This window comes from Xiphophorus couchianus, chromosome 23, assembly GCF_001444195.1.
Source record: "Xiphophorus couchianus chromosome 23, X_couchianus-1.0, whole genome shotgun sequence".
Classification (NCBI taxonomy): Eukaryota; Metazoa; Chordata; class Actinopteri; order Cyprinodontiformes; family Poeciliidae; genus Xiphophorus; species Xiphophorus couchianus.
This window is the reverse complement of record NC_040250.1, coordinates 20,666,993-20,691,630: the sequence shown is the minus strand read 5'-3', so window position 1 is coordinate 20,691,630 and position 24,638 is coordinate 20,666,993. Positions and strand designations below refer to the sequence as shown.

General features: G+C 38.4%; 1 protein-coding gene across 4 annotated transcripts in view; it reads right to left on the bottom strand.

The window, feature by feature from the left end:
* Positions 1-24,638, bottom strand: part of unc5a (unc-5 netrin receptor A) — a 176,443-nt gene that overhangs the window by 87,525 nt on the left and 64,280 nt on the right. For all 4 annotated transcript variants that reach the window (XM_028009727.1, XM_028009729.1, XM_028009728.1 and 1 more), the window contains exon 2: positions 3,648-3,863. In XM_028009727.1, the coding sequence (XP_027865528.1) occupies positions 3,648-3,863 (216 nt within the window). The remainder of the gene's footprint in view (positions 1-3,647; positions 3,864-24,638) is intronic.

Here is a 24,638-nt window from a genome sequence, read left to right as displayed (position 1 = left end):
ACTCTTTTGTCCCCCATGCCGTCAGACTGTACAATTCCTCACTGGGGGGGGAGGGGGGGGGGGTGACACAGGACAGAGGGTGGAAGGAGTAGTGACCCCTTGTATTTTTCTCCATACTTATCAGGTCAAACCACATAGTGCAATACGATATCACTGGTCAATCTATCCGCCAAATTCTTATATATATATTTTTTTGTGTTGTATTTATATTTACTTATATTCTTATATTCTATATTCTTATTCCTTGTTTCTTGCATAATTTAAGGTTTTGGTTACTCACATTTGGTGTGTACCTCAGTATTTAATTTGTATTTTGTATTCTTTTGCACTTTACTTACTGTGTGTTATCTTTGTTTTTTGCCTGGGAGCTGCTGGTAACTTCAATTTCCTGAGGGAGTCTTCCCAAGGGATCAATAAAGTACAAGTCTAAGTCTAAGTCTAAGTCTATGTAAAATATATATAATCCACTGTGCGTAACAATGCTCATTAGGCACATTTGGTGTCTGCACACTGTACTCTACCAAATATTGCATCAAAGCAGTCCTCTTTTTTCGCACTATTGCACATGATGGTTAAGATGATGGTTAAGATTTTATAAATTGTGCAGCTCCATTTTCTGCTATTTGCATCACTGTCTTCAGCGTGTTGATCTTCAGATTTTTGATGTCAAAGACTGAAGTGCATCTTAATGGACGCGTATGTCTTGATGTCGCCATCACGATTTCAATCCCCAATCTGCATCGGATGTCTAGTAAGATGATTTGAAAGTTACAGATCGCCAGTGACAGAGAGTGGTGAGGAGTCGGGAGGGAGTGAGGAGTATCGACTCTTCACCATGCCGTTTGGACACACCACAAATCCCCAAACAAGACAGGCAGAGAGAGCAAAGCTTTCTTTCAGCAATTCGATGAGTGTGAGTTTTAAAAATTAATCTGAAGCTCAGCTGGCCTTTTAAGACTTCAAGGGGCCACTTTAAAGTTTCTAGAGTGCTTGTATTAGTTTCATTTTGAGTTGCTTTTATTTTAATTATCTCTCCTTTCTGTCTTCAGCATTACACTTTCGTTTTCTTTCATCTGCACATGAAATAAAAGCCCACTGTCCATTCACGTTGCAAAAGGAAACTTCTCCATGGGAAAGTTTCCTTTTGTTTCTTCACTCAAGATCTGATATTCTCATAGAAAACAAAACAGTCAATTACTCACAATACATTATTGCTTGTTGAAGCTTTAAAACTGTCTGTAGCTCACAAAAACCCTAAAGATTTTTTAACAACTTCATTTATATCAATAACAGTAACAAGGACTTGGAATTCTTAATAAAAACTATGATGATTCATTTTTATTAGAATTGATTCTGACTCTGTAACATTTCACCATGATCATGCAAATTCATAAATGGCCTTATGTGTGTCACTGTCAACTCCATGTACTCTGTTTTCATTTTTATTTACAGGAGGATGACTCCAAAACAACTACTGAATCAAACCAAGACTTCTCACACAAAAGGTAAAGCGATCAAGCAACAAAAGAGTTGGTGAATGGCAGCAGGCGTCTGGTGCTTGACAACAGGGGTTATTAAAAAGATGGAAGGTGTATTCAGCTCATCTTTCACCCACAGTCAATGTGCCTACGCAAAAAGTTACAGAAACTAAACCCTATTGAAATTGTATCCCATTGCTGTCTGTCTTTGGCAGCATCAGCAAGCTTAGCTGCAGTTCAAAATGCACCTGATGTATCACTGTATGCATAATAGATTATGTTTTTTTTCTTCTTTTGTTTATTTTGCTTATAAACTGTTAGCTACATTTATTGGCACCCCTTGTAAAGGTGCAAAAATACCTTAAATTAGTCAAGTATTGCAGCAACACAATTTCACTCAGAAAATAATTGAAAAATCCAACCTTTGTTTTCTGAGAAATATTTAGTTCCATCAAAATCACCAGATGTAAAGTTATGGTTATTCCTTAACCATTCCTAAAAAAAATTGGTGCAAAAAATAAAAAATAAAAATTTCATGCAGAGTTTCTAGGAACTTTTTAATCATAATTAATGATTATCTGGTTCCTTGGGGTCAATATTTTGTATCACAAAGCCCACATTTCTGTAAGGCACTGGTTAGACTGATAGAGAAACCATATTTGTCTTCCTCCCCATCACAGTGAAGGAAATGCTAAAGGAGATTAAAAAAAAAAGAAACAATACTTCAAAGCTCAATGTTAGAGAACTGCATCAAAGAGTGGCCCCTGCATCACCATGACAACGCTCAGATCAGAGGTCTAAAACTCCACTTCTGGAGAGGTGATATTCTGTCACTTCTAAATGTGTCCTTGGTCCAACACAGCTGAAGAAAAAAGCTGAATTACCATCACAGCACGTGGTCAGATTCTACACAGACCCGAAAATGACACAATTATTTGGATCAGGTGTATTGATGCAGATACATTTCTAAAAGTAGAAGTACACTGGCCACAAAAGTTGGAGTTTGAGACGCCTTTGATTCTATTTAAATGCCATTCATTTGTTTGGGGGGGGGCATACGAGGACAAAAAAACCAAACCAACATTCTGATCCACTATTCTTTATACTATATATCCACTATAACTCGACCCACCAATATGCCTCTAATCCACATCAGAATGTAGTCACAAATCTGGACAATTACGAGATCCAAGGTGTAAAGTAAGGATTGTGGAACAGGATGTTGTGGTGAAAATCCAAAAAGCGGACATTGTGCAAAAGGGACTAGTCAAAACTTTCTTATTATGTATGCTTCAAGGTTATGAAATTTAATAGAAGAAAACTAAGCGGTGTCTTTTTGCCAAAGGGCAATATGAGACATTCACACCACTAATTGTGCCAGCGGTGCTTTTATTAAAACAATTATTTTGTCTCCACAGAATAAATCTACTCATATTAATCAGTGTGAGATTACACTGATGCAATACATTGGATTAATTAAAAGTCTTTTTTACAAATCTTTACTTTAGTAGGGGTACCATATAATGTTGCACATAAAATTGAAATTATTATTGTTTTCACATTCATTCCATCTTTCATTCAGGCTCAATATTAATTGTTTAAATAAGCTTGGAGAAGATATAAACTTCAGCTGTGTCAAGAGTTACAATTATTACGTGAAAAGAGGCAAAAAGAAAAATATTTAATTGCAAACCTATGTCGACAATGTCGCCACAATTCATATTTGCATATCTGGGTATGCTCCCAATCACTGGTCATAGGCGGCGAATGGGTGGTTTGAATTTGCAGGTCACTTCTGAATCACTCCACTGCAGTATCAGACATGCTTGTGACACCAATGGCAGAGACGGGGGGACTGCAGCACAACAAAGGGAAAAACAAACAGGTCTCCAAGGTGATTGTGGAGATTTCTGAGAATGAAACCAATGTGCTTATTATGAGAGTGGCAGGCTAAATAGGATGGAGGATGAGTCAGGAGTCTGTTGGAGCACAGTAATCGCCGGCAATTTGACGACCTTAGTTTCAGCACAAAACACTTTATATAATGCATCTGATAGATGTTGGTTCGTAGCTGATGACTGGAAAACACGATCAAACAAAGACTGCTGATATTGGTTCAAACTAAAAAGAAATACACAGCACAAGTAACAATGGGTAGGTTCTGTGTACCTGTGGCTGGGTCAACAGTTCGCTCAATCAAGTGGTCGTCCTGGTGAACCCATTCTCCGTTGCACTTGAAGTAGATCTGGGTGGCTGGGGTCGAGCGGCAGGACAGGGTCACAGGCTTGTTCTTCACGATGTATTCGTCCTCAGGCTCCACCAGGAAGTGAGGCAGGAGGTCCGAGAATGCAGCGGGAAGTGCTGCTGTGGCCGGATGCTCTGAACCTTGGAGAATAAAAGAAGAGAGACAGAAAATGAAATATATTTCCAAGCTTTTGAAGTTGTGTCTGTAAGGCAGACACTGAGCCTATTCCCTGCCTCCTTGTTGCAACTGCTGAGCGAAGATCAAATGCAGAGATTCAGCGTCCTTGGTCAATTTTAGCTCAAACACATGCATGTTGGACCAGACAGTAGAAGATAGACAGACAAAGAGAAGGAGGAAGACAGATTTGTATGGTGTGGAGTTAGCAGCGACAGTGCTCAGCCTTGTGTGCTCCTGGCTGGGTCACAGGGGCAGCGCAGTCCATGTCTTCACTTCGGCTCTTAATCACAGCCCTTTTAACATCAGCGCTGATGGACCAGCAGCCATAAATCCTGCCTCAGTGACAAGACTACTTCACACTGTGTTATAGTGCTTTTCTGTCAGGACTCTAACCCAGCCTACATTAAGCTCCGCACAACAGATAGGACAGAGTCTCAAGATAAGTCACAGTTAAAACAGCCCACTGACTTAAAATCACTTATCTCCACGTGTTTCTAATCAATTAATTCTCCTATTTGATAACCTCGGCACATGGAGGAACAAAGGGGAAGATACAGCGATGTGGAAGAGTATTTAAACCACTGGACGTTTTCATGATTTGTCGTGTTACAGCCACAAACCTAAATGTAAGTTATTGGGATTTTATGTGACAAACCAACACAAATTGACAATTAATTGGGAAGTGAAAGGAATGCTTTTTTAATACTTTCTATTCCTTTAGCACGTCGCTTACTTCATGTATTCTTCACTTAATCTTTACACATCATTTATTGGTTATTTGCTTTGATTTATTCGTAAGTGTGGATTACTTGGGCTTTTGACATCTGGTGGGAATTTTATGTCGCCCACCCCATTAGAGTTTTGTCTTTAAACAGAAAACCATGACAATGTGTTCAATGCTTATTTTTTTCCACATGTATTTACTGCTATGTACTTTTTTACTCCATACATCTAAATAAATTTGCAAAGCTCTGTCTGTAAGTCGCCTCTACACCTACGGAGCTGGCGTTGCTTGGAAAATTCACTACATTGTACGACAGACTTCTGTGCTTCCTAAAAATTGTTTAAAACAAACACATGATGACACAAAATTGCCTACAGCGCACAGATCCTTCCTCTATGAACACGCTTTCTCTTTCTCTAAACATATTAGCCCTGCTTGAGAGATAGCAAGCAGACACAGAACAGAGCAGAAAGAAGGGAAATAACCTCTTTACACTGCCGACACACAGGGGAGATCAGTAAATCCCAAAATAAAACCCCTTTAAAAGGAGCGTAATATTAATTTACTGCCCTGAATCCAATATGGCTGACAGGCCAGACATTAACAACCTTCTCCATCACTCCCCGTGCAGCAGGAGAGGAAAAGGAGTCCACATCTCTCATAATGAAACGGCAGCACTCATCCTGACCTTTCTCTCCGCTTTTCCTCCCATCGTCCCTCCCCCACCGAGCCTTTTGTTCCTCCTAAGAGCACGTTGACGCTTTCGTTGGGGATTACATGAAGTTGTGTTATAAATACTAAACTAGATAAATATGTTATCTGACAGTTGCTTCCCCTCTACACATCACATAAGCGTCTTTCTTTCCTTGCATGTTTTTTTTCTTTGCTTCACCCTTGTGCTGAGTTGCTAATTCATCAGGATGAGATTCAGAGAGGCGCGCCGGCGCTGCTGTCGCTGAACCCCATTAATGTTTCGTGTACGTGTTTAACTCTTAATGAAAACTAAATGTTCTGTGTCCAATGAACGACATACATCACTTGCTGACACGTTGCCATTTTCCCTGTTTTTCCTGAGCACATTTTCCATATTGCACGCGTTTGCAGAGAAAAACATGGCAGCTCTTCTGTGCATTACAACACAACCGCCTGACATTATTTACTCTGTATGCAAGCGTGTCTCCTGTCTCATGGTGTCGCGGAAAAGGCCACAGTTTGTCATGAATAGTGACTATAATTGCTCTAAAGCGAAGCCAAAACTTTGCTAATAAACAGCGGGGGAGCAGCAGGTCAGGTTGTTTGAAAATGTGTTGGTCCTAATGATGGCGGCTTCTTCTAATGCGTGACTTTCAGCTTTGTGACCACGACTATTAGTTGGCTGAGCTGACCTTCCCTCACATCCCCTCCAAAAAAACTCCCTGTGAGCTAAAAAGGTGGGCTGAAAGATGAAGACTGTGGGTGAGACCTGCCACACACCTGCCAGGTTAATCGTTTCTTAAAAGACAGATGATATTCAAGCAAAGAAAGAGAGAAAGAGAAAGAGAGAGAGAGAGAGAGAGAGAGAGAGAGAGAGAGAGAGAGAGAGAGAGAGAGAGAGAGAGAGAGAGAGAGAGAGAGAGAGAGAGAGAGAGCGAGAGAGAGAGAGAGAGAAAATCCCCAACAAGAAGCCCAGCGAGTTGCAAGTAAGGCTTGATGTTAACATGCCACTGCTTCTCATTTGCAGGGGTCACAATTGGCATGAACTCCTAACTTTTGATGATGTTTCCAATTTGTATTTGTGTGTGGGTGCATGGCAGTGCACTTCAAAGGAGGTGGGGGGTAAGCCTTTCATTTTATTGCATGTTCTTTAGGTTAATGAGGTTAAATATGTAATTTCTTTGGAGAAGTAAATTATCATTTTATGGGAGGGCATTCCAGTCACGCACTACTTTATGTCAAACTCATAATGAAGGGCTGATGGTGACCAAATTGGCTTAGATTATTGTCACGGCACAACATTCTTCAAAGTCATTCTACACACAAACACACACAGGGAGTATAAGCCACTTAGCAGACTTATTGCAGGTCAATGCACACACTAAATAAACATACTATAGCTCCATAGGCTCTGTATTACATTCCTCTCTGAGTGGGATTGGCTTAGGCCGACATTATGTGTCAAAAACACACAAGGTCATTGACAGGTCATTGCATACGTGCATAAACAACAAACACTACAGGCTAAATGTCTCCCTGCCTAATCAGGCAGCCAATGAAAATGATTTATTCAGTGCAATATGCCGGATGTGATGCAGGAAGGCTGCAAACCGTGATGTTTGAAAGAAATGGGTAAGGTTTTGAACTCATATTTGGCTGCAGCTGCTTCTTCAGAGACAATTCAGCTGGCAAAATACACAAACACACACGCACATATCGCTAAACACACAGAACACGGATGCACCAGCTGTCAGTGTGCTGAGCCATGATGTCCAGGGCAGATTTCCTGCTGCAAACAGACTCCATGTCTCATCTGTCCAGCTGACCATGTCAACTCCCAAGTCAGGGGCACATCTACAGGAGGAGCATGAGGAGGACGTGATGAAGTGTTTGCGATGCAGGGAAAGACAGCTGGATATGCTTCTAAAACCCAAAATAGAATAATGTAACCGCAGTAGAGCTGAGTGACACAGAGACAAAATGCTATTACAAAATTGTTCATAATACAACAAATTTTAGCTATGAATCTCCCACAAGCACAAATATAGCGCTGATATACAAATTACCAGGCTACTTAAAAAAACAATGGTACCATTCCAACTGTGTAGCATGGAAGTGGCAGCATCATGTTGTGGTTTCTGTTGTGCAGCAGGAGGAACTGGTACACTTTATGAAGTAGATGCCACCATGAGGAAAGAACATTTTATAGAAAAACTGGAGTAAACGTCTTAAGGAATCAGCTAGGATCTTCTGTCTGTCTTAATTATAATGTCATGTATATGTATATATATGTATATACAGGTATATGTATATATATACATGTCATGGTTTTGACATGGCAATCACAAAGTCCTCAGTTCTATGGAGAAGTTGTAGGTAGATCTGACAAGACGTGTGTGAGCCGGGCTACAAACCTGACTCGGTTCTACAAGTTCTGTCAGAAGGATTGGGTCAGAACTCTCTAGAAATGTTCTTCCTAAGTTTTCTGGCATTTAGCAAACAGAATATTGTTTTGGTAATTTTAACTAACCTAAAGTTTGTTCTGATTTAACTTCAGAGAGTGAGAAAAAATTGTGTATTTTTTTTTATGTGGTGTATGTAAACATCTGGTTTCAACTGTTTAACCCAATTAAAAGTCTGCAAGATTTCAAAGCAAATTGAAAATCTCTGATCTGATTCACAGAGGCAAACTGATATGTTTGAGCTTTTTTGCATTAAAGAAAAGGTAACAAATCTCAGGATGTGCAAAAGTCTCTGGATGTGAAGGATGTCTCTGTCCAAAGTTAGTAGAACACACCTAAAATGACCTGCATCTGTAATTTTGAATACATTAATCACAATACATTTGTGGTAGCAACAATCCCATCAGTCATAATTTCAAAACATAACACATTATCAATTTGTTGAACGCGTCAGGGGGAAAAAACCTCATACAGCAACACTAACAAGCCAATTACTTTTTCCATTTAAGGACAACTAAGCGTTATCCCAGTTTCCCATTCAAAATGATTAAACATTACCATGCCTAAACCATAAAGTATTTTAAAAAATAATTTATTTTAAGAAGTGCTTTTGCACTTCTCCAATCATCTATTTTTCATATTTTTTGAGCTGTGTTATCTCCAACTGATTTTTTCTTTCTGTACACAACAAATTCAAGTCTCGCTTTAAAACAACATTCCACGTACATATGCTCTTTTATCCTCCACTGCTGCTTGCTGTCAACATGTCTTATCACCATCTGTAAAACATGCATGTATTATTTTTTTTTTTTTAAATTTCACCCCTATCTGCTTGTAAAACAAAATTGCAAAATGCACTGCTGTTACAGCACGGGCATATCAGCAGGGTAGAAAATCTTAGCCGGCGAGGAAATATAACTCTCTTTTGTGTTCCTCCCTCACGGCATCAACACATCATGTGCCCTTTGGAGCCAATTACAATTTTTTTTTAAACAACATCATGTCCCTGAAGGAAGGCATCATTGAGCAATCACTGGGCGCAATTTACATCACAATGATGAACGGCAGCTGTAACAAGTGCTTTATGACACCATCAGTCCTTACGATGTTCCCCGAAATTAATTCAATTAAAGTTACCAGCCAGAGTATTAAACAATTTCAAGTTTAGCGACCATTAACGGGCAAAGATTTCTCATCCGCTGATGTTGATGTTTTTCCTCTAAATCCCCGCTTTGTTCGAGTGGTTTTCTGCTTGAATTTAAAGCACTCACTGTCTTTATTTAGTAATCAGTCCAAGTCTGATGTTTGTGCATAATGGTTCCAGGAACAGCAGCAATTTTCAAACATTCTTGGAAATACCATCCATAAACCAATGACAACATTTATACAGGGAGTTATCAAACACACAAAATGAAGTGGAATTGGATGTGCAAGAGGGAGAAAAAGCTCCATCCACCTTCATATATAAACTGAAGAGTGGCTAACTGATTTATGTTTGTCCCCAAGATGACAAATATTTACCCCTCCGCATGTCTGCAGTTCAGAGTACATTTTTCATTGAGACAACCATGCTTCAGCAAGCACTCCTTCACAGGCCGCAGACACTAGTTCTGTGTCAAACACACACACCCACACACACACACACACACACACACACACACACACACACACACACACACACACACACACACACACACACACACATACGTAGAATACAAAAACACGAGCACACACGTTTCCAAAACATGATAAAAATAACAAAAAAATGCAAGAATGCAAATGAGGAAAAATGCTCAGAAACAGATTTGTTATATTTTCAGTTAAAGGAAGCCAGAGAGTTAAGCGAGCAAAAAGAATCTCTGAACAACACGGGTCATTAATACCGAACTAGAAAACGATCTGTTACTGTCACCAGCTGCATTCATAGCTACACGAGGAACGCATTGCGTTTCATAAACATGTGGGAGGACTGGCGGCAATGGCGATGTGAACCTAATCAGGTCATATTTGCATCTGATGGACATAGACACTTTAAAAAAAAAAATCTATTGATTCAAGGACAGAAGGAGAAGCAAGGCCTTGGAGAATATTGGTGAATATGTAAATCGGTCTCACATGCTAAATGGCATTATTGCTACACTGTCCTATTTAACTGAGTACAAAACTGGCTGCTGTCTTACTGCAGGAGAGTGCAAACATCTGTTTGCATTTATTCCTTCTTGGTATGAATAACGCATTTCCTAAAGCATGTCTGAGATCAGTTGGATGCACTTATGAACCTTTGCGGAAATGTTCAGACGCCACTTCACCAAACGGTTAGCGCTTTAAAAAAAAATGATAAGCAGTTTTTCATATGATGTCACTAATCAGTTTGTCAAAGACAAAAAAGTTGGGAGTCAGCTTGTGTAAATACGGCAAACATCAACACAATTAATGAGCCTTGCACCTTCGAACAGGAGCTTACACGTTTGCTTTTTCCGGTTTGTTGATTCCTGTTTATTAATTTTTCTTGTCATCTGTTTGAAGATCCGCCTCAGTGGCGGGAAGAGGGTTGGGGGGGCTCCAAGCATCGCCGTTTACCACCGGCGCTGGGACGACACTCTGCGACACCTTTGCTTTCAGCTCGCTTTCAAGTCAGTGCCGTGTTGAAAGACGCGTTTGCCTTGAACCCTACGAGACCATTTTAAGTCCCTGTCAGTGTAAAAGAGCTGACATTTTGGGAGCGCAAGTGAGATGCTTGTTTGTGTGGGAAATGTGTTTGTGTGAACACACAGCTCAGAGGCTCAGAGTGATGCTTCCAGATGAACAGCTGAGAACCTAAATTTGTGCCCAACACCAAGAGTGGGAGACAAATTTATCATTGTGTTTTCTTAATAGCTGCGTGGTCAAACGTGTGATTCTGGAGCAATGGTCCTATTCTTGGAGGAGTCATTAGCAGTGTTGACTACAAGTCTAAATTGGAAGAAATATTCACATTCATCACTCAAGTGCTACAGCTGACGCTGTCCCCTCTCAGCCCCAGATGTTTCTGCAGACAGTCAAGCTTTGGGGCTAAACCAGTGTTTTCAACAATTAGTTCTGTGCGTAGGGGGCTTAATCGCCGGCTGTGACTTTCAAATAAACTCATTAGGCTGCTCTATAAATTCAGTCATTAACAAAACTACATACTGTATATTCATTCTTTTATAACAAAGTTTAGGGAAGAATGTGTAAAGCCGAGGCCATAGAGCAATGTTTTCTACCCACAAAGAATAAATGTGAGCATCTAAGGGTAAAAATGTCAGCGGTGATTCATCAGTGCCTTTCAGAAAAAATACCCTGAAAATCTGAATCACTATTTTCTAGTTTATTGAGGAAAATATTCAGAAAGGTTTCATCTCAGAGTTGACCACACATTTCCTGTCAGAGCACTTAACACCTTACAGCAGTCTGTTTGTGTGTAATTGGATGAACCAATTAAAAATATAATGCGTGTCGTTACCAGGCAGATATGTTTATGCTGCAGTCTTTGGAGTATTCAGCAAACATGCTTGTTCAGGACAAGAGATTTCTGCAAAGTCAGCAACTCAAGGTAAACAACTGGGCTTCACTGGATGCATTATTCTTCACCAACTAGCATTGACTGCATTAAATCACATAATTATGATAGAAGTGGCCTTCACAGAACAGCTGGATTTACGAGGAGATTAAATTAGACACAGGTGGGCTGCCTTTTCTAATTAGGTTACTTCTGAAGGGAATTAGCTGCACTAGATTTTATTTAGGGACGTCAGAGTAAAGGTGGCTAAATGCAAAGATTTCTAAAACTCTCTGTGACTATTTCTGGTGTACTGAAAATATGAAAAAGCTCAAAGCATATTTATACTTTAGCAAACAGAATATATTCAATATCCTCAACAAAACAAAAAATGTTCAAATTGATGACGCTTTCTGAATGAAACATTGAATGTTCTGAATGTTCTAGAAAATAGAAGAAAAGAAACAAAAATCTTTGCAAATATTTCCAGACACTCGAAGCACATTATGTGGTCTACATTATGATATGAAAACACAACATGAAAGACTGTGCTGTTGCTAGCATTTCAGCATAAATGTGTAGAAATTTTCAAGACATCACTTGCTGGACTTTAGTGGTGAATGTTTTTTGTTTTTTTTTTCTTCCAAGAAAGTAACAGAGATTTAAACACATCTGACTTAATAACTGCAAGCAAGCCTCAAAGGAGCTGTAGACATACAGAGCTGAGCAGGACAGGAGCAAGCGCAGGCACAGGCTCAGACGCTGCTATCCGAGGCATGCACACACTTCTGGATTTGTCGTCCCTTTACGCCTAGCCTGAAACAAGGTTATCCATACACAAGTTGATTATAGAGCTCACACCAGGCAGAGGAGGAAACAGTAGTAGTCAGCAACATGGACAGAAATAAAGAAAAATCCTTACATTTTTAAAGAAGAGGTTTAAAACTGACAATAGAAGGAGAAAGAGGTAAAGATCCTATTTAGATTACCAAATTAATCCTTTGATTAACAGATCCAAAAGAAGTACAATAAATTTGCACAAAAACTGTAGAAGACCTGACTGCTGGAATAGTCTGATGAGGAGAAAAATTGATCCAATGAAAGATCAGAATTCCAGTTCATTGAGGTAAAATGTATCAGGATATGAACTAATCAAGTCTTTATGAAAGTTTATAATCCAATAATGATTATAGAAATGGATGAGAAACAGTCGATATAACAGATTTTTACAATATCCTGCTCATGATGCTGTTTGTTCACTAATATTCACTAACAAACCTCGAAGGTTTTCACAGAACATATGAACTTATAACTTAGGTGACTCCTGCAACTTTTATCAAAAGTTATTTTTAGCTTTTATCGAAAGAATCGGGGAAAAAATAGAAACTATTTGCAAAAAGTTTGAAAACTATTTATTGTCAGAAACATCACTATTACATGTTACTTTGTGTTTCTCTGCACAAGATAAAAATAAATCACTAATAATTGTAAATTCCTCCTTTCACTATAACTGCACACTCACTGTAAAGTGAAATTACAAATTATGGATTAAAAACACATTTTCATACAGCATCTCCATTCTTACAAAAGGCCTTATTTTTAAGGTTTGCCAACCTGCATCAACTCGACATGCCATGTGTTCCCCTGAGTGCTGGGAAATGACACAACAAATGCAAAGGACCTAACTGCCTGTGTCTGCAGAAACCCCTTAAAAAATCCCTCCTTCTCAAGGGGTTTCTGACACGAACCAATGTTACTGAGCCCAGTGACACTCATCAGCCACCTCTAACTGCCTGTTCCTTCTGCACTTCCTCCTCGTGTCAGAGTGTACCATCCTCCTCGCAAGGATCTGGGTAGAAACAAATGGAGGATGACTTGAACTATCTAATTAGTGTGACAGAGCTCAGAGGCTCTGCAGCATATGACAGAGAGTTAGAACACAACACAAAGGTATGATGCATAACAAGGCTGGGAGAAGGCATCACCTGTTCAACGCTAATAACCGGAAAGAAAAGCCAGCACCAAGTTTCTGCAGGTAATTTACCAGGCTAGGAGTTTTTAGAAAGGACATCCAATAAGACTTAACTTACAGTCCACCATTAAAATATCAGACAAGTGTTTCAGTCGCCACCCTAAAAAAAAAAAAAGAAATTGAAAGGATTCTTTTAATGAGACAGAGAGCAACTGAGAAATTAAATTAAACTTGCAATGCAATGGATTTTCTTCATAAAGAACTATTGCTCTCACTGTACAAACAGTATGCAGTTCGCCTATCATTGCTGCCACTGGCTCTCAGGTAAGTATATACAGCTCTGGAAAAAAATTAAGAGACCACTTAAAATGATCAGTTTCTCTGATTTTACTTTTTATATGTTTAGGTAAAATTAAGATTGTTCTTTTATTCTATGAACTACTGACAACATGCCTCCGAAATCCAAGCAAAAAATGTTTATTTATTTGCACAAAATGAGAAATGGTCAAAATAAGTGCTTTCAGACCTCAAATAATGCAAAGAAAACAAGTTCATATTCATTTAGAAACATCATTAATGCTTTAACTCAGGAAGAGCTCAGAAATCAACATTTGGTGGAGAAACCGTGAGGTTTTCAATGGGTTCAGTGCAGTGATCTCTTCATTTTTTTTCAGAATGGTATGTAAGCAACAACATGTCAAACTGTAGACAAAGTTTCATTTTCAACAAGTTTAAAGCATTCTTAAATTAAGTATAATGAGATCTCAGGTCATTATTTCGTAACACAAGATATTAAAATACCACAACATTTATAAGTGAAGAATATTAAGAAAATCCTGTTGTAGAAAAACTAACCCCGTCTAGTTTGTCTACAACAACACAAAGTTTTGACGACTATCAATCTGATTTTTGTAAAACACTTTCAACAGAAGCTGCTTTACATAAAGTGTCCAGACATGATAATGGACAAACACTTGGGCTATTACTCCTTGAGACTACTACTGTGTTCTCCCCTTTCTTCTGATTGTCACAACAAAATGAGAAACTGAATAAGTCATATCACACATGTTTTAATATCTCTTATAGTTGTTCCCTGCTTATTTTAGCATCAATTTAAAATTTCTGACTTGAACTTTTAGGGTCCTTCATGGTCAAGCTTCTTATATTACTGAATTATTAAAGCCTCATACTCCCAGTTGAGCCCTCAGGTTCTCAAACCAAAATCTACTCTTAGTCCCATGAAAAAGATTAAGAAAAAACTTGAGGGGATTGCTCTCCCCTGACTTTCATTCCTCAACAGTGGTACTTTAGGGAGTTTCAAGTGCAATTGATCATTTCTCGTTTAGACTCTAAAATATCAGGACTAATCAAACCAAAAATTGATAATCCTACACTGAACAAAGGCTTCCTAAATTACAGTTTCATGTTTATAAAACTTTTGTTGAGGAGCAAATTCATGTAAACTTTGGGCTAAGTAAACATGGACTGATTAATTATAGATTGATAAGAGACACATTTCGTGATTAGCTTAGAGGTACTCTAGTTAATAAAAAAGAGACAAATAAATTGGGATTGTTAATTTTTCCCAAAATGTTGCTAACATCCAATCTGTCATTCCTGTAAATTTCATACTGCGTATTGTGTCTCCTCATAAGTCGTGTTATGGAAGGTGACCTCTAACAAACATTTGGTCATGTTTTAACATTTAATACAATTCTACTCAATATTAGTTTTAATAACTGTGATATCTTCTCTATCTGGATCAATAAAAACAGCAGTGAAACCAACATGGCTCATTTTGAAACTTTTCCCACTAGTTCAAGCAGTTTCATCCGCTTCCTCCTGTGTTTATGTATAGCAGGTCAAATGAAGGTACCATTTGGAAAGCCTAAAATCATGTCTCTGTATTATTTTAAAATTCTCATTTGTGTTAAGTAAAAAAATGACAGGTTATTATTGAAAGGCTGTCTTGCAAAATGAACCAAAAAAGTTTCACTATAAAGCTGTGCTTTTTGTGATATTTTTAGCGATAATCCCTAAAGGCAGGATGAGAAAAACGGTATGAATCACCTACAGTCTGGTCAACGGAAAGTATTTAATTTAAAACCTCTCAATCAATAAGAACTTATTTGAATTTCTTTATCCACACATACCTAATTTCCTATCATGATATTTCCCTTCAATATTCAAAGCTTTTCTTACTTGTACGCCTACACATAACCACTTTTACATATTAATAAAGTCAAAAAGCTTAGTATTTTTGCTTAATCCAACTTAAATTGTTTCTTCTCTGTTTATCTTTTTATGTGGATGTATTGTCAGACACGTAATGAAGAGTATTTTTTTGACACCAGATACAACTACATCAAAACATATTGTAAAGTCATCTGGAATAATCGATTTGGTATTATGAATACCTGAACTCAATACTCCCCAATAAAACTGAAATATTTTATCTGAAGCATAAACAAGACAGCCAGTATGATCCTTTTATCTACCTAGTTGATGCAACAATAAGCCTTTTGCACTGAGACCACACAGATACGTGGTTAATGTTAGAGGCAAAGTCCAATGACAATCCCCGCCTCTGTAAGCCGCAAGGTTGAAAAGAATAATGAATGTTGTAAGAGAAAGACATGTAGAAGTGTAGGAAGAGAATGATCCAAAGACAAATGTTTTTCCACAGCGACATGTGTGCACAAGATGCAAAGCCTTCAATTCAGAGGCTGTGGACCTGAAAGAGAAATATGACTGAGAATTATGTAGATAAGTGTGAACCTGTCTAGAAATGAAAGGCAGAGCTGGTTATCTGATATGACTTTCCCTCCAAAGCATAACCAAAGCACATCTCAACTCCACGCGTGTTTAGGGTATCAGTCCTAGGCAGCACAAGCATGAAGAGTGGGAAACTCATTTCAACCTGAACAGCTTTTTGATTATTTTCAAGTTTTTTTCCCCCTCTCTCTTTCTTCCTCTACCTTTTCCAGTTCTCTTAACATAAAAACCACAAGCAAAGACACACCAGCGGCTCTGGCTCAGCAACGCATGAATACAAATCGGTTTTGGAGGAAGCGTTGCTTTCAATGCACAAATCACATCGTCTCCTACATCTTAGATTAAGCTACTTTACAAAATGAATAAATTTTCTCAGCCAATTAAACGAGGTTTGCTTTGATTTGAAATACTAACTTTGGTGACTAAAACGAAGTCGTGAGTGTGTGAGTGCTGCGTGTGAATGTGACACATGTCACATTCACACCAGCAAGTGGGAAAAACACAAATCCAGATGAACTTCGGTCAAAATCAGACAGCTTAACCTTCTCACTTTAACAAATGTCGTCCTAAATAAGAATGACTCATGTTATTTGGCCTTTATCTGTGCTTTGGTAATCACACTTATAATATGCACATGACTCTATTGACAGCCATGTGTATTAAGAACGATGTACGCCAACTTTGGGGACATGCGGCATGGCTCTGCCCACCGACATCTGCATAATAATAGTAATGATGGAGGCTGATGTGCAGTCACTGAAGATGTCAACAAGGAGAAAATCACAGAAATAACACAAATGGGAAAGAAACGGTAAATTACAAACAGTGACTGGGCATTAGATCCTGTTCCTAAAATTGTTTACTTGTTTTTCCATCAGACTTTAATTTCCTCTGCATTAGCAGCACTGGAGCCTGTATAAAGCAGAGATAAAGAGAAGGTAACACAGCTGAGCACGGCGCTTGGTCTGCTTTAACCCTGCAGATCAGACGTGATGTAATGGGATTTAAGCTACTTCAGGCCTGGACTGCTGATGCCTGCGCAATTTAATTTCCTACACCCTGTGCCACACAACAATTTGTCTTATTAAAAAACGTATTATTTTAACTCGTCAACTCGCCTTTAACACATAAAGACATGTATCTCCCTACACATGGGAGCCAGTATAACTAGAGGCTGGCACATGTCTTAATGCCTCGAAATTATACAGTTTTTCAAACCCAGGAACGATGAATTATAAAGTTAAGTTCAACTTTTAGGAATTTATGGCAACGTACGTGTGAATCTCATTCTAAAATGAACGACGCTGCCCATGTTTAGAGTACTGATGTAATGTCTTACTAAGCACAACTCAAAGATTTTATCATTTCTTTCTTTTTCTCATGCTCTCTCCTTTGCTGCAGGACTTCTTCACTCCAGCTAAAATCTTTCATTTCGCCTTACTGTGTCCTGCCTCAGAAAGTTTTGGCTTACACTGATTTGACATTTTTCTTAAACTAAAATGCGATGTAATATTAATTCATGGCATGTCGTGCAAAATGTATGAAAGAAGCTTCAGCTGTTAGATTAAGGGTGCACCGTCATTAATGGAAGATCTAAATGTTCTATTAACTGGACAACACTGATGCAGAACACATAGGAAAGTAATTTCAGGGCTATTATTATTATACTGTATAACATAGAAAACCCCTAAAACTATGATATTATGGCTCATTCTAATGAAATTATCATTAATATACACAGACTTTGTTTACTACTCCGTTTCTCTCCCTGCAACATGACCCTTTGACTCTGCCTGAGCATTCTGACTTTGGTAGCTATGACAGTGCGCGTTTTGCGAACATGTATTGTCAACCCTCTGAATCTGAACCAGTTCTAGACAGGGAGGCGCAGAAAGGCCACGACTAGCCATGCTCTTTTAGCGAACCCTGGCTTTGTTTTGACCGGTTGGGTTCACACATTTGTGTGACATTTTGAAGTGCATGTACAATGCAGGCAATGCAAAAACTACATAAGTTGTCTTAATTATTTATTGTTCCATAAATTTTTCACTGTACAACGCTTCTAGCAACGTTTTTAAATAGAAATCCTGGGTTGTTAAAGATGTTTACGATCGTGAGTGTTGTGCTCATTTCAAGCGGGATTGGGACACATTATTATTATTATTCGATTTATTTAGTTGGGAGAAAGTTTGCTCCAAAAACTAATTTTCAAAATACAAATTAACTGAATTAATTAAACACATATCCAAGTGGCTCACTATATAGTTCAGATACATATAGAAAATGAAGAACTTGCCGACTTTCGACATATGCATTCTCCACAATTCTGTTTTTATAGCTCTGATTAGGGAGCTCTTGCAACTTGCTCTTGATGCGTAGCCTGACCTTTTTGACCTTTTGATTTCTGAGAAATATGAAGTGGATGTTCTGCAAAGTATAAAATGTCTTTCAGAGCTGTAAAAAAAATGTACATCAGCTGTTTCAAAGGTTCAATTCAAGAGCTGATCTCAGATTTCTGAGATTTGTTATTTTAGTCTTTCTGTGATCTAACTAAAGTTTATCTCATGTTTAAAATCTGTGTTGATAAGCAGTGTATGAGTAACAGGGTAAGACAGGTGTGCAGAAAGTGTACTACATGTTGCCAGCATGTTTACTTGGAGTGTGCCAGCTGAAGATATTTAAAGCCCTGTCATTATTTGTGTAGAAAACTTGAATGACCTTTGAAAATGTAATCTTGCTGAGCCTGTGAACTGCTTGTTTTCCAACACCAAAATCCAAAAATCATTTGCTGTTCAGTGTGCAAAAAAAGACTAGATGTAATAACACTTCTACAGTTTAGCCTGCAAAGCAGGAATAAACACACAAGTATCTCCTCGGGGAGGAAGGGGAAGATTTGCTCAAGGAGAAAGTCCATTTCTCTGCAGCCAGTAAAGTTAATGTTGTATTCCTTTCAGTCCAGAACAACCAAATCTGTTATATTGTATGTAAGTCATGGTCAGCATGACAAACCCTTCTGTTCATCATCGTAACACAAAGGTTGAGTCAGCTGATGCAGAAGCAAAGTGAATTTAAGATCACAGCTTTGTTTTTCTCCTCTCACTCACATTTACAAAGCCACACAAACACATTTCACAAACTCTATAAACTGTCCCCTTTAAGGTCATCTTTTAGAGACTAGTGACTTTCAATCTGTCATATTCACATTGTGAATGCAATAAAAGGGAAAAACCAACAAGTCTGCTTTGTTATTATCGTGTTTGTGCTCAGCAAACCCAACCTTTTATCCCCAGTTCCCACCACAGGTACAACAACAGCTGCTAGAGGTTTTTCTTCCTTCTCTGTTTTCTCCAAATCCATAAAGAGCCTTGATGGCCACGCTCTACATTACAGAGACAGAAATTGCCTCCACATCCAACCCAATAATGTGCATGAACAATAGCAAAGCATTAGGTGACTGGCAATAAATATCTGAAAAGAGGCACTTTGCTCCTGGAAAATATACCAATAGATTTCAACCTATGAAGATAGTGGACTAATCTTATCAGGGCTGTCGAGCGGCACTCATAAAACTGAAAAATGGCGTAAAGTGCTGCAATTGCAAGACAGATCATTATCAAAATTAATAAGAACACCTTTTTTTTATATGAATCGAGTCTGCATGTCGGCCTGTCCTTTTCTTGAGAGTGGAGCAGAAAATAGAGTCCTGGAGACTTACTGCAATTAGGGCTTTTCTTGTTTGACTGTAAAACTACCTGGAAAATGGAAGGGTGTCGGCATAGAAAGGCCACATCTGAACGCACCATCCTGTCAATTTGGTTTTAATGACAATTCAGTTTCCGAGAAGGGGAAATGTTAGTCATAGTAAATCTAGCATGTCAGGCCTGATTTCACTTGAACATTTCCTTTCTTTAAATGACGAGCCAATTCCTCCAAGACAGCAGGATATGGTTTAACTTTCAGGTGAATGAGAGCTGAGCACCGCTGGTCATTTTCAAAAGAACAGGAGAAAAGACAGGCTCTGAAACACTTAGGAATTAGAAAATGCATATTAATAATCCTGCAGCAAGTTCTGAATCCAAATGTGAACTCGACAATGAATTTAGATTTTTAAAACTATCTGGTATCGAGCTTCAATTCAAAAATGTAAATGTCTTTCCTCTCCAGCTCCCTAAATTAAATAACAGAGATGTTGCTCAGCCTTCGCAGGTGAAAGAATCAATTAGGGAGAATCTAATAGCCAAGCTCTCTCAAGTAATAACTTCATTTCGGTGCAGCCCTGTGAGACACAAACAAATTTCAAATGAGACAATGAAAACAATCAACAAATCAAGCCAGAAAAACAAGCTACTAAAGCAAATAAAGGCTGCAGAAAAACACTATTTTATAAAGGTTAAAAAACAGCGAGATTTGAAACAGACAAGCTGAGATTGTCAGAGGAGCAGAGGTGCTGCCAGTCTACAGCAAGTGCAAATTAACTCATACAGAGAGGATGAAATTATTTGAAAGTGGTCACTAAGATGACATAACGATTGTGTAATAAGAGTACATTGTGTCCCTACAGTACTTGTTAGGTTAGACCCTTAAACAAACAGTTCATGTTATTTAGTTTAATGAATACCAAAGTCTGCATTCTGCACATTAAATCATCATATTTCCAGTCTTCTGCTTCTAAATACGAACCAACACTTTATTATAAAAACATAGAAGCAGCGGCAGAAAAGCAAGAAGCACAGAAGAAAGATACTTCAGACAGAATTATGTTGAACAGATAACACTGTCATGTTATTTTTGTAAATTCTAAGATCTTCTGTAACTAAAAGACACAATTGTCAAAGCAGCCCCATATATAAAAGCTAGCTGTATCCATGGCTCACATCTTTGCAATCAGGAGTTTTTTTTTTTCCTTCTCTCTAAATCTCATGAAGAAAAATGAACAGTGGCAGCGCATGAAATTCTGTAATTAAAGCCAGATTAGTAATAATGCTCTGATTGTAGTCATGTCTGCTCTGCATATATTTAGTTTCCAGGTGGTGATTATGATTTGCTGATTATGTGGTATTATTAACCAAAAAAAAATTAGCACATGAAAGGAAGAAATACATTTAAATATAATTTAAGTCACATTTCTCGCAGCAACAACACTAGAATAACATTTTTACACCAAGAGTTTACCTTCTCACCTAACAAAGATTCAGTGAGACCGTTCGCCTCTAAAGCAGCAGATCTGCAGCGTGAATCTCAACAACAAATGTACCATGAGAGCTGGTAATAAATGACACAACCTCCCTGAATCAATGAGTTGAGGAAACTGCTTCTGCTCAGCAGTTATAAATGGTTGTCACTGTGTAAAACGCCAACTTTCTTCTATGCGGCGAAGGATCGGAGCAGAATGTCCAGTGGCAATCCCAACAACCCCTGCCCACGCCTGTCCTTTTCAGAGGAAAGACATATTGCATTTCATCCCCCCATCACCTCTACTAGAGGCTCGGGCCCATGATGTCTGAAAGGCAACTGTGGTTTAAGTTCTCTCCCTGTCAAATTCTGGTCCACTGATGTGTTGTGACTTGGGGGGGGGGGAGTCATAACAAGTCCCAATTTCAGTTTTCCGGAAGCCATGGGGAAGAAGGTGCTCTGGTTAGGAGATACCAGAGTGAAACTTTCTGGCTTACACACAAAATACCATGTGTGACAATAAACTAACACTCCTGCGACAGACGTGAGGCTGGATTTTAAGGTTCACCTTTAAGCAGGTCAATAATCATAAATGTACAGATAGAACTACAATGGAAAGGTTTAGAGAAAATATGTATGTGCTAAAATGGCACAGTTAACCCTTTCATAGAAACTTTTCAAGTCTCCTCTTGGATATTTTTGCTTATTTTAATTGTACGCAGTTCTTTAAATGTCTTGTGAATAAATATATTTGCCCATTTATCCATAACAACTGGAACTTTCAATATCTAGCAATTTATTTTCGTAATTTACCATTTATTAAAAGAATGCCCCTCCAATTAATTTCACTCCCTGCTATGGCAGGTGAGAAATTACCATAATAACCCGATAATCGCACATCGTCTCCCGTTTCAGAAACCGTTGGAATTTTTCAGGCAGCGCAACGTGTGGCGAAATTATGGTACTGCAAATTTGTCTGTGTTGTTGCCGATCTGTCTGGTCTGGAAGGGTTAAAGTCCAGACCTAAATCCAAATGAAAATCCGTGGAAAGACTTAAAAATGCTTTCCTGATGCTTACCATTCAATCTGACCGAGCTTGAACTATTTGGAAAACTATTTGACACTGCAGTGAAAGATTATTCTACAATGTGGTGAGTCAGAGGAAGCTGCAAACAAATCAACGTTCTTTTACCTTCGCTTTAAAAATTCAGTTCTTCTTTTTGTCAATAATATAAAATCCCAATAAGTTACGTTAAAGTTTGTGATTGTAACGTGGCGACATTCAAAGGGTATGAATACTTGTATTAAGGCACGGTACACCACCTTCACTGAGCGTCCTGCAACACTGTAATCCCCCGCCCTCCAACTAAATCAGCATAAGAGCATTTAATTGACTCGAGAAAAGCTGCTGATGGCGAGAAAAGTTGACTCCCGGAAAGTGTGGTAATTTAAGACTTGATTACATCTGAGAAGCTAATTCTAGGATTTAAGATTCAGTGGGACTTGATAGAATGGTTTATACAACTGCATTCGGAGGAGTTAACAATCTACTCTTAAGCACCACAAATTGCATGCTGCTTTGTTTGATACCGATTGATGATTGGAGTAAAAGAATTCAATGGTGATTACTTTAAGTGCATGAAAATAAACAAAAGGTCACTGTAAATACACACACGAGAAATTCAAACTCATCAAATAATCAGTCGGAAGAAGAAAAAAAAGAAGCAAACGAGAAAATCACACGTTTCCTGCTATTTAAATACACGCTAGCGGATAAGTCAACAAGATGGGAGCCATGGGGAGAATCTACCTACCCTGTTGAGAAAGATGACGGAGACGCCCTTTTCAAAGTTTGAGCCCATGAACCCCTGAAAGGTCTGTTCATGCCCCTGCCGGCATGAATAATCACCCCCCCAGCTCCCCTGTAATGTGCTGCGGATGATGTATTGGGCTACATTTATTACTCCTTCGCTTCCACCTGGCTGGGAGCGGCAAGTCCTCCATTAATAAAATAAAATAAAATAAAAATCCGACTGCTGCGAGATTTCTCCACAACCCACCGTAACTGCAGGCTTAGATCCACTATTAAAACTGTGTGACCTAATTGGAAGAAATTAAGAGTCATTAAGTCATTTTCCCTGAAACGAAGCATGATATACACTTCTCTTTGTTTCCACCAACCTGAATCTAAAGCAGCTCCAGGCAGGCTGCACTGCTGGTGCCTTTGCTGGTTATTCATTTCACAATCTGGTCCCAGTCCAAAACACAACCAGCTTTAGTTAGTTCACACATATATATATATATGCTGCTCCTAACATTCAAAGATTAGCTGTGCAGGATAACACATTCTTATTTAAATGTTAATATGGGATTAATACAGCAAGCAGTGGTATTACAGGATTAAAGCACCATTACATGTCATCCTTTAGCTCCAAACTGAGAGCAAAAGTCTGCCTCACAAACACGTAACACACAGAAGAAAGTTAAAAACAATGCCTGAAGTTTCTGACATCTGGGTGACATGGCTATAAAAAGGAGTCTTAAAGAGACAAGGCACATTTAAATTGTTCAGCTTCATGCAGGAGAAAAGGAATAGATGACAAAGAGCTGCTTAACTCTGAAATAGCAAGTCTGATGTCGTAGAAGTGCTAAGTCTTGCTAATTACTGTTATGACTTTTCAGTGAAGGATCAAAAACTAGACAAAAAGATGGAAAGTGATGAGATTACTTTTTAAAAGGCACTATCAATTTAAAGCAACACCCAGCAAACAGAGCACTTCTTTTGCATCATACAGCAACTTGCAAAGCTTCTCGTCAGATCGGGGGTTGATGTTTATTTTCCCAAGGTGGCAACATAAATATCAGTGAGTGTTGTCAGACTGTTGACTGAATCCTATATTTTCCAAATATAGATTTGGTGATAGGACTGTGAAAACATCTTTTTAGCAGTTGACTGCAACTGCAGATTTTGCAACTAAAAAATAAAGTATGAGCCATCATTCTGGCAAATTAGATATTCTATTTAAATAATATATATTTTTACAGATATAATGTGACATGTATGCTTTAAAATTCAACTGAAAAGCAAACAAATAGTTTAGAGAATGAAGTAGGTAAAAAAAAATAAAACGGTCCAATAACTGTTAAAAAAGGTAAATGTTCTTTGATTTTCAAATTTGCTTGACTTTTCAGCTCTTCTTGAGTTGATGGTTACTTGTATTGAATTGGACTAATGTGAAATAAAAAGGATCTAAATAATCTACTAAAGGCAGCAGTCAGGAAAAAAGTACAATGGAGAACATGACAATAATGTCATTACAAATATTTGATACTTTACCAAGAAATTCCCCAGAAGCCAATATTGATGCTGAAGGAGCTCCAGGAATTTCCAGCAAGAACTGATTATGTTCTCCATGTGTTGAC